This window comes from Glycine max, chromosome 2 (assembly GCF_000004515.6).
Source record: "Glycine max cultivar Williams 82 chromosome 2, Glycine_max_v4.0, whole genome shotgun sequence".
NCBI classification, from domain to species: domain Eukaryota; kingdom Viridiplantae; phylum Streptophyta; class Magnoliopsida; order Fabales; family Fabaceae; genus Glycine; species Glycine max.
This window is the reverse complement of record NC_016089.4, coordinates 17,867,300-17,878,730: the sequence shown is the minus strand read 5'-3', so window position 1 is coordinate 17,878,730 and position 11,431 is coordinate 17,867,300. Positions and strand designations below refer to the sequence as shown.

At 30.8% G+C, this 11,431-nt stretch overlaps 1 protein-coding gene across 3 annotated transcripts; it reads left to right on the top strand.

Annotated features, from left to right (window-relative positions):
- The first annotated feature begins 1,706 nt into the window (after positions 1-1,706).
- On the top strand, positions 1,707-7,300 carry LOC100778253 (bifunctional dihydroflavonol 4-reductase/flavanone 4-reductase-like). 3 transcript variants are annotated; one of them, XM_006574326.4, is made up of 7 exons: positions 1,707-1,873; positions 1,967-2,091; positions 2,987-3,156; positions 3,919-4,113; positions 4,877-5,036; positions 5,696-5,888; positions 6,573-6,932. In XM_006574326.4, exons 2-7 carry the CDS (start codon positions 1,974-1,976, stop codon positions 6,754-6,756), a joined length of 1,020 nt encoding a protein of 339 aa, XP_006574389.1. In that variant the 5' UTR covers positions 1,707-1,873; positions 1,967-1,973; the 3' UTR covers positions 6,757-6,932. The 3 variants fall into 3 exon arrangements, 2 of the variants coding, with proteins under 2 accessions (XP_006574389.1, NP_001239696.1); NR_182660.1 differs by lacking the exon at positions 1,707-1,873 and having other exon boundaries at positions 1,880-2,091; positions 4,877-5,051; positions 6,573-7,300; NM_001252767.3 differs by lacking the exon at positions 1,707-1,873 and having other exon boundaries at positions 1,880-2,091; positions 6,573-7,300.
- Positions 7,301-11,431: the final 4,131 nt, after the last annotated feature.

The window sequence follows — 11,431 nt, the reverse complement described above, 5'->3', positions numbered from 1 at the left end:
ACTTGATAATATAAAATTATTTTACACTGTTAGTACATTACCATTTAATTCAAAAAATATATAATAATGGAAACTAAAAATTATACTTAAATTATAAAGTAGTGAATCAATTCAATTATATACACCTTGGTATTTTAGGAAGAACCAAAAGATATCTTAAGTTAATTCACCTTAGATTACTTTAAAGTGTCTCATTCTTAATATGATTTAATACATAGGGTTAACACATGAATTTATGAACTCATTACATTTTCATGTGAAAAATGATTTATTTAAACACATAGGGTTGACACGTGTCAAAGACCACTACTTGATCTTTTTGGTGTGGAAAAAAAAAATTGACTAGCAGCCGCACATTCAAGCTAAAAATTTGTGATCAATCTTTGACCAATATTAAGACAAATTCTTAATATGTTTTTTTTTTACATTTAACATTTTTTTGATCCGTATGAATGAAAGAGACATCAAGAGGGTTTACAACTAGTCACTATTATACTCAAGTAATTGAACTAAACGTCTTGGTTAATATTTGGCACTAGAACCATTTATAAGCTCAGTTCATCCCATTTTTTCTTTTTTTTTTCTTTTTCAAAACAAGCGTTGTTTTAAAGTTTCAAAATCTAATTAATGTTTTTTTCTCTCAAATATATCATGATTTAATATCCATTATTAATAGTGCAAGCATTAAAAATTAATGTATTAATGCAAAAAAAAAAGATTAATGTATTGAACAAGTACATTTAAAAAAAAAAAGGATGAAGGAAGTACTATTATTTAAGACCTGATTGTTTTTTTTTTGGATAAATTAAGACCTGATTGTTAGGTACTACTAGTATTATTTTTTTTAAGGCGTTAGGTCTTGTTATGTCCTTTTATTGAATTATTTTCCGGATTGAATCTTAATGATTTTGGAAGTTGGAACCCCAAATGATAGAGCTTTTATACAGCGCGGTCATACGAAATCATTGACTTAAATTTCGCATTTTATTTTTATTTTTTTTTATCAACGAGGAAGACTTTTTGAATGTCAATTGCAATTCACACTTACCTCAATAAATAATCAAATTAATCTTCAATACTGAAAAATAAAAACATAAAATTAGTCGTTGAATGTGCAAAAAGTTCCATAAATTAATGTTGTCATTAACTTTATAAAATCATTTTATTATTAAATTATAATGTGCAAGAATCAATTTAATAATATATTGTATTTTTCAAGAATTAGTTCACATTAAATTATAAATTTTAGGAATCAATTATTATTAAATTATCATTTAAATTTTTTATCTTTGAAGAACAAATTTATCCGTATCTTACACTTTGAAGCTCATTTTGCTATTTACCCTCAATTGCTATTATTTGAAATTCACGCTATACCTATCGTTATCTGGGTTTTATTACAGTGCATATGCCCTAATGTGTTAATTCTAGGGTGGGTACATGGTTTCAGTTAATAAAAAAATTAAAAAATTTGTTGAACTGTCAAACATATACTAACTAAAAAAATATTTAAATAATTAATATATTACAAGATATTGATTAAATTGAAAAAGTCCCAATTCAAAATTGTCCATTTGGCCTGTAGTTATGCAAACAAAAAGTCAAAAATAGTCCTTTTTAATAATAGCAACTAACAAACGTAACACGTGATTGCAATTTGATTTGATCTTATATGTGACTCAAAACAATTAATCAAGGTCCATCTTGGATTTCTATAATTTATTTATTTATGCTTATGTAAACCTCACTATAATTTTTGTTTGACCAAAAATTAAAAAAATTATCTCCATCATTTTCATCGTGCCGGTCCTCACTCCTCGCTCCAACAACCAATGCCTACAACTACAAGGCTACAACAAAGCATCTATAAAAGGTTCTCCCCCACTCCAACATGTTTCTCATTCCTTTTCTAAGTCGATTAATATTTACAGAGTGAAGATTTTATTTTTCTTTCTTTCTTTGGAAGATAAAGAATGGGTTCTAAGTCCGAAACCGTTTGCGTTACTGGGGCTTCTGGTTACATCGGATCATGGCTTGTCATGAGACTCATCGAGCGTGGCTATACCGTTCGAGCCACCGTACTCGACCCAGGTCTGATTCTTAATTTCATCAACTTAATTTCTTCTTATTCTCTAAATTCACCTGTTTAAATTATCAAGATAATATACATCAGGAGTGCTCTTTGCTCTTTATTACGAAAATATTTAGTATGAATTTGCACATGAATAAATTATAAGATTTGATTTAGTGATTGAAAAGATAATTTAAGAGTTTAAGAGAGAGTCATAGAAGAAGAAGATTCTAAGTTCGAATTTATCCACTAACACAATCAAGTTTCTTTACGAAATCCGAATTCGTACTATTCAGTGTCTTTGAATATATAATATAACGTGTTATATGTAGTTTATAGCAATGAAATGATAATTATACGGGAGATGTGGGAAATTAGTTTTATATATAATTAGTTATATTATGAAGGTGGATGAAAGGAATAAAATTAATTGTATATTAGAATAATTTAGGAATAAAAAATATATATAATAAAATGGATAATTGTTATAAATGAATACTTATTTTTCTTTTAGTTATATGCATACAATTGAATATATGCGAAATTATTAAGGGTAAAATAGGCAAAAATAACATGAAATCAAATGGGGTTATAAGATTATTGATTTTATTATAAGTATAGAAGCGTAAATTATTAATAATATACATGATTAGTATAGAACTATAGAATATTACAGAGTCAATCACCAATTTTGAAAATATAATAACCAGTCATCAAGTTGGTTCTTAAAATTAATATAGTGGAAAAATGGTCTTTAAAATTATATATTATTAATCAATTTAGTTTTTGAGATTGTAATAAACAGTCAAATTGGTGTCTAAAATATAATAAAATTAAAAAATAATTCCTAAAGTTGTAAATTATTATTTGTATAGATTATTACATTACATTAATGCTTATGCATGTGCCCTGCAGCTGATATGAGGGAGGTGAAGCATTTGCTGGATCTGCCAGGTGCAGAGAGCAAGCTGTCTCTGTGGAAGGCAGAACTTACAGAAGAGGGAAGCTTTGATGAAGCCATTAAAGGGTGCACAGGTGTTTTCCACTTGGCCACCCCCGTTGACTTTAAGTCCAAAGACCCAGAGGTACACTCATCCATTCATTCATACTTGGGTTTTCTGGCCCATCTATCAACCTCACAATTCATTTCTATATGTACCCCAAATTAATTTAAAGAGACAAACATAAATTGTCAGAGTGGAAGGAATCTGAATTGCTTAAACATGAGACTCTAGATTTTAATATATTTGAAGATGAAAAGACAAAAAGTAAGACAACTTGTTGAGTCGTCCTTCCAGACACAAAATATATAGTTCTGAAATGTACGTTTTTTTAAATTTGTTCTGAACCTTGACCATTAGCGCCACATAAGAATCTCTCAAAATATAATATAACTAAGGAATATTAATTAGGCTTAAATGAAAATTTTACCTCTAATTTTTATCATTCAAGTTTTTTTTTTTTTTTTTACAAATTTTATTACTCAAGCTTTCAATTTTTGCATTTTCCCACCACCATTGAAGAAAAAACAAACGACATCATTTTGTTATCATTTTTTGTGAAACACCATCCTTTTATTGCTAACGTGATGCTAAAATGTGAAAAAAATTAAAAACTTTATTGATGAAATTTACAGAAAAAATTAAGTGATAAAATTCATGAAATAATAAAATTTGTAAAAAAAATTAATAGTAAAATTCGAAAAACATGAAAGTTGGTAAAACTTAAAATTAAGCCTATTAATTGTGAATTAACATCTTAAAATGTGAATGCAAAATTTGATTCCAAATTTTAAGGAAAGGAATCTAACGCGTGGTTTCAAATTTGGTTGCAACTTGCAAGTGCAGAATGAAATGATAAAGCCTACAATTCAAGGAGTACTAAACATCATGAAAGCATGCCTGAAGGCAAAAACTGTCCGAAGGCTAGTATTCACGTCCTCAGCCGGAACTACCAACATTACTGAGCACCAAAAGCCTATCATTGACGAAACCTGCTGGACTGATGTTGAGTTCTGCCGGAGATTAAATATGACTGGTTGGGTTAGTAATTTTTTTTTATCGATAAATATTAGTTTTTGTTAGAAAGTTAATTGGATTAATTGTTTATCTCACTTCAGTTCTGTTTATGCTAGAACTTAAAATTCAATTTCCTTTAACCATCTATAGCAATGTTAATAGAAGATTGAGAGTGATATAGCAAGTTATTTACCATTTCTCATTTTTTTAAGAACATTGATCATTTCTCATAGTTGATAGATAGCTGGATTGTTTAATATATTGTTAGTGGTTTGATTTGTGGTAATTTGTATAATAAATACTTTGTTGGGAGAAGAAAAACACATTTTAATCATAATCTTTATGTCTTCAAAGAGATTAGTCCGTGAGTATCGCATTGGAGATATCCTTAATGAAAAAAAAATCAACATTTCTCTCATGAACTTAATAAAATTGTTATAAAATATACATAAATAATAGGTTAAATTGTTTTTGGATCCTTTTATTTTTAAGAGATTCAATTAATTTTTTTTAGATCGATAAGAATAGAAAACATGTATAAAGGGATTACGACAAATCATATATATTATTCGATCAACTAAACTAATTTTTTAGTGTTAAATTAGTTTATTTATTTTTTAAAATAAATTCAATCACTAGTCTTAAAAAAAGAGATAGAAAGAGAAGTATGTGATAAAATAAATAATGAGAAACAAAGACAGAGAAAAAAATATAAATAATGTAACTCAATCACTAATCTTATTACACGCAATTAATAATGTTTTTTTTTTTCTTGGTTCGAATGTAGATGTATTTCGTTTCTAAAACACTTGCGGAGAAAGAAGCTTGGAAATTTGCGAAAGAGCACGGCATGGACTTCATCGCTATCCTTCCAGCTCTTGTCATTGGTCCCTTTCTACTGCCAACAATACCTTCTAGCGTGATCAGTGCTCTTTCACCTATTAACGGTACATTTTTCTTTTGTGAGTATTAACGGTACATTTCGTAAACGACACGTCTTAATTCGAATATATTTTGTCCAGTTAGTTAAATTTAGGTTTAATAACTTCTTTTTATTTTGCTAAATTTACAATTTTATTCTACTTATTTTGAGATAAAGATAGTTGATATCTTTATTTGTAGAAAATTTGTAATTTTGATCTAATGTTTTTTAATTTCATGTACATTTATATTTTATTTTAATTAATTAAATTATTTTTTAATGATATATACCTTATGTTAGATATGATATTTAATTAGATCAAAATAAGAAAAATAAACAAAATAGTAGGTAAAATTAATAATTGTACCTAAATTGTGAATTTTCTAAATTAAAAAATAAAATATCTCTATTTTAAAATAGATATAATTTGAGTGAAATAGTAGCACTATAATTACATTTAAGCATACAAAATATAATCTGCAGAGAGGATTAACTTACAAATTTTATAAATCTTAATAATTTTTTTAAAATAATATATTTAGAAGAACGTAATCTTATTTCTCATCGGGACGATATTATTTTTCTTTATTAGCATGTTATCAGACAATATTATGATTGTTGTGAGAAGTAATTACAGAAATTTTTGTATCTATATATGCTGAAGTCGTACTCAAACATTCGCAGGAATTGAGGCACATTATTCAATCATAAAGCAAGCTCAATTCGTCCACATAGAAGATATCTGTCTTGCTCACATATTTCTGTTTGAACAGCCAAAAGCAGAAGGGAGGTATATATGCAGTGCATGTGACGTTACTATCCATGACATTGTAAAATTAATTAACGAAAAATACCCAGAGTACAAGGTTCCCACCAAGTAAGTCTCTCCCACCTACTTTAAATATCATACTTTTCAATTCGGAATATTAGATTCAGTACACATGAAGGTATTAGTTATACAACTAAAAAAAATAGTTAAAAATTAATTGTCAAGAATATTCAGTTAATTAAGTCGGCGGAGAAATATATATATATATATATATATATATATATATATATATAATTATGAAACATTTTTAAAAATAAACAAATATTCATATATATCAGATTCACATATAGATAACTATGAATATTATTTAACTATTTAAAGTGAGATACGTGACAGACTAAAAAAAAGATGATAGAGATAACAAGGAAAACCAAAGTGAGAGCGGAATATCCATCAAACATCCTTTTTCTTTGACTGCAACAATCCAACATTAGTTGCTTAAATCAAATTCAACATTTGAAAAAGCATTCTAAGATTTGAACTCAACGAGAAAACAGTGAGCAATTTATAAGGGGTCTTAGTAAAGTAGAATTAATCTTAAAATATGAAGTCTAAAACTTCCTGTAAACAAAACGAAAGTATTACATTCTGATACAAAGTTAAAAGAGCTTTTCTATTAGAAAAAGTTTAATATTTTCAATAAAAATATTCTTAAAAACTCTTCTAAATCGTATCCAAACAAACACATAAGAATAAAACTATTGTTGGGCTAATTGTACATTGGATTTTTAGGTTTCAGAACATTCCAGATCAATTGGAGCCCGTGAGATTTTCTTCCAAGAAAATCACAGACTTGGGATTCCAATTTAAATACAGCTTAGAGGATATGTACACTGGAGCAATTGATACATGCATAGAGAAAGGGCTTCTTCCTAAACCTGCAGAAATTCCAGCGAATGGCATCGAGCATAAATAAATATAGGTTTTCATATCTTTGCCTCGGTGATGGCTATGAATGTTGCTTTTCTTGTTCAGTTTCTTTAATGATGTTTCCGTTTTGTGAATTCGTAGTCAAAATTGTAAGTGGTTTGTAAGACCAAATTAGTTATCTACAAATTGTTTAATATTATCACAAGACATTTTTTACGGTAAGTCAATATCTCAGAGCTCGAGGCAATTTAAAATATATATAATATGCCGCCATTGAATTCTCATTATATAAGCTCATACATTAGAGATTCCTGGATTTGATTAAGTCAAAAATGGTGTATATAAATGCGGATAATTGATAGTATTTTTATCTAATTTGGCAAAATTTTCTCAAGGTGATGCTCCTCCATGGATGGTGATGAGGTGTATCTCTTAAAACATTCTGATGCTCAAGTTAGTGATGTAAAGGTGAAGTAGGTATCAAAATATAAGTTGGATTAAGAGTTAGTTTACTCCAACCTTAATAGCCCATTTTATATAGGAGAAATTGGATTATAACATCTCAATTTTCCTTATAAGATATTGTAAATAGGAAAAAATATGATTTTATCTTATTTTCCTCCAATAATAGATAATATCCGATTTTATAAGATATCTCTATCTTTCTAGTAGAAGATAGAATTTTTCTCTTACCTTAATTATATCAGTCAAATTCTCTAGATTCCGAGTAGGCTACTCAGTCGGCCATCAAGTACGGAGGCTTGCTGAGTCTAAGTAACGTATGTCCCTCAAGCTTTGAAGTTGGCTGTAGGAGCTTTGTAAAATCTTTTAAGTCCTCTACTTTGACGTTGCTATCAATCACCTGAGTTTGAGTAGTACACATATTGATCTATTAGTAGTCAAGCCCGAGAGGGGTTTTGATTTCCTCTTTAGCCAAGTATTACCTTAATCTTAAAGGAAAATGGACGGGGTAGTTGTCTTCTGTCGAATCTGTTAGGTTGAGTATTTGAAGAGACATATGGTCAACTGCTACTTTGTTTAGACACATTAAATGTTGTCATATGTTCTCGAGGAAAGTGTAATAATTACGTCTTTTCTTGTTGAGATGTTTTTAGGATACTTGAGGGTCACATCCATTTGGCCCATTGAATAGGGTATCCCTATTTTTTATTAATGAAATAATAGCACTTTTTCTTTCAAGTGTCTACTCGAGGGTCACATTTCCTCTTCCACCTATCATAAGGTTGGGTGGTATTTGACTTTGGGTCCCTTGAACCGAGTGGCATTCGATAGGTCCCAGTTGTTAATCAGTCAAGTTCCTTCTTGAAGGGCCTTTGTTAAGACTCAGTAGTACACATGCACCCCAAAACTTTGAGTCAAGAGAACTAATACATGTAGAAATACCCTACCTTGGGTTCCTTGAGTCACGTGTTGGTCATTTAACTCATGTTGTCCCAAAATGCTCTTAGGGTCAATCCTAGATGTTTAGTAAAGGTCATACTCAAATTTTTGTTAAATAAGCAAGAATGTTAGATTGGCTAGACCAAAATGCCAAAAGGTCAAATTAAGTTGGATGAATGGTTAAATTGACAACCAAGTAGGTCTGGTCGAAATGCTGAATCATTTTTTACTTGTTTGCATGCATGCCTTTATCAACTAAGTACCACATAAAATCCTATAATTTAACTAATTAGGGGATGATTGGTTGAGCCAAGGGGTTCATAGATCCTCTTCATTCTACCGAGTAATTGCAATTATATCAAGCCCAGAGGTTCGTAGACTCTCTTTGGTCTACCAAGTAATTTTAGTCCTCAACTACTTTTGTTGGAAGTCTGTTAAGCTGAATAATCATGGAGTCTTCGGTCTTTCTTAATGGTCGTTTTGACTCCAATAAACTTGGAGTTCTTGGTTTATTTGGTCATTTCAAATTCCAAGTGTTGCCATCCTTCAATCTTTGAGTTAAGGATCGCTTAGTCCAAGAAACTGATAGGTTTACTATAATATTCTCGACTAGTTAGTCTCAATTTAGTCAAGGTTTGTTTAGTCCAGGTAACCAATCCGTCTACTTTGATCCAATATTGTTAACTAGTTGGTATTAATCTAGTCTTAGTCTAAGAAGCCAATGGGTCTACTTGGATCTAATTTTCTAGACTAAATAGTATCAATCTAGTCGGAGTTGACTTAGTCCAAGAAGCTGATTGATCTACTCAAATCTAATATTCTTGACTAGTCGGTCTCAATCAAGTCAAAGTTGACTTAGTCCAAATAGAAAATAACTTTGCTTCACAAATAATAAGCTAATGAAAATTGTATATTAGTCATTTAGTGATTTTAACAGAGTTTTGCTTCACGCATTTTTCTTGCGCTCTTGCTCTATTTTTCTTAAGTTACTTCCTCGATGGAGATGACCTTTGATAGACTTCAGTGAAGGATTCATTACGGGATCAATTTCCATGAAAACCTTCTATACTCTTTTATATTGTGCTTTTCTTAAATTCAAACATTAGCAATTCAAAAAAGAGAAAGGCAAATAGAATTTGAACGAAACAATACACATGCATTTCCATTTTTTGTCACACTTATTCTTTGAGATTGAATCTACAAGTTTCCTTTAAGACAATGTGTTATACTAATTTACACAGGGGTGGACGCTAACCAGATATAACGTGCTGGATGATAAATAGAAACATCATTCTTTCTATAATTGTGGACATTATTGAATGTTGTAAATTCCTTTAACATAATGATCCCGTCCACTTGTCAAAACTAATTAGGATATCAATAATTTATACTTATTGTTATGTATCAAAATCCAAGGTGGATGAGACGCGGGTTGTCCTGACCTAACATCTATATGTAAACGATGGTGTTTGTTTATGCTTTAATTGTTAAGTGGTATACCATTTTAGTATGTTTGTTTTTAGTAAGCTTACCCTTGCATTTTTGTACGTGTGGTTCATGCTTGAGATGATCCTATATCTGATGTAAGTGGGGAGTAGATGGCTAGGAGGCGGCCTGATGTCTTTAGAGACTTTGTGGATAGGCTTACCTGGATGTCAAGATGTGTTTCCATCTGTTGTTTCTTTCTTAGCATCTTGTATATTGTTGACCGACTCAGAGTCAAGGAAGTTTATCTTCATAGGGTTGTCATTTCTATATGTGTGTTTTCAGGAGATTTCAGTTGCTCTGATGTTGTATAAGTTCATGTTATGTTGGAGTACCATTAGACTCATAGTATATTCAGTTGTATATGTGTGTGAGTATGTGTGTGTCTGTGTGTGTGTGTATGTATGTATGTCAGGTGGTGCTTTTTTATCTTGATATCTTGCACTTTATGTTTTTGTTTGAGACGCAAAAATTGAAGAGTTTTAAAGGAAAATAATGTTTTCTGCTTATGATAGTTCATAGTTCCATGTAATGGTGGTGGGTTGTTACACCAAAATCGTTTTGGTTCTTCAATCACTAGCTAGAACACCCAAAGTTAAAGTTAGTGGTGCCCAAGATCTAGAATCAATCGAGGCCCTATAGATGGAGTCTCTTTAGCCTCAACGAAAAATTGAGAAATCTCAAAGTGAAGCTGAAAAAGCCTGGAGTAAGGTGGAGTTTGGCAACCTGAATCATCTGGTTGAGTTGAAAGCTAAGAAAATTATCTACATGGACTCCTTGCTCTTTAAAGGCCATTCTTTTGTGACGAAGGATAAAAATATATTACAACAGGAGTTTTGGAAGCTTATCAAACAAAAGGAAAGTAGTCTCCACCAAAAATCACAGGCAAAAGGGTCAGCATAGGCGACAATAATAATAGTTATTTTTATTCTCTAATGAGAGCTAGGCAGAGAAGAAATCAATTGTTGGCGTTGAAGACAAATGATGGACAGGTGGATGATGTACATGGGGTCAAAGAGGAGGTTTAAAATCATTTTCTAATAATTTTCAAGAGTATGTAGAGATAAGACCCAATCTTGATGGTATTGATTTTTGGATGTTGCAACCACAAGATCATGATTTCCTATAAGCTCCTTTCTCTGACGAAGAGATCAAAACTTCAATTTGGTCCTATGATGGGGAGGACCAAACAGTTATAATCTCCAATTTTTAAAATCAACTTGTGACATTATTAGGGTGAATTTATGTGCTAGAACTCACAAATTCTATAGATATCCCAAGCTTTCAAAGGCCTTTACTTCTTCATTCACAGTGCTCATCCCCAAATTAGACCAACCACAAGGGCTCTCTTAGAATACCACTGATGCAATCCTCCCTAGGAAGGGACCAATCACCAGAGCCATGAGCAAAAGGCTCCAAGAGGATTGGGTTAGAGCTGCTGAAGAAGACCTTAGGGTTCTCATGAACCTCAGGGTAGATTTCTGAGCCCATGTGCCAAGGCTGGGTCCATTTATCTTTGTACATATTAGATTAAGATTTTATTATTTTTGGGCCTTGTATTTAGGGCTCCATAATATAGGTAGGGTACCCTAGAAATGTAGGATTTTTCAGCCCTTGTATTTTAGGGCACCTAGAATAGTTTTTGTATTAGGGGTGTTTTTGTAATTTCACATGCATTAAGTGAATATTTGATGTGTGTGTTTGGAAATAAATTTAATTGAATTGGGAGAATCCTAATCTAATTAAATTTTAGAGGGGGAGGTGAGCATTTGCTTCCTACACCCCATGGCCACATCATATAGTCACACTTTGTGCATGTCCTTCATGCTTTACAT

Coding starts and splice junctions, on each gene's coding strand:
- LOC100778253 (NM_001252767.3), top strand. CDS start 1,974: ATGGGTTCTAAGTCCGAAACCGTTTGCGTTACTGGGGCTTCTGGTTAC. Junction 2,092..2,986: donor AGCCACCGTACTCGACCCAG/GTCTGATTCTTA, acceptor TGTGCCCTGCAG/CTGATATGAGGGAGGTGAAG. Junction 5,037..5,695: donor TGCTCTTTCACCTATTAACG/GTACATTTTTCT, acceptor AAACATTCGCAG/GAATTGAGGCACATTATTCA.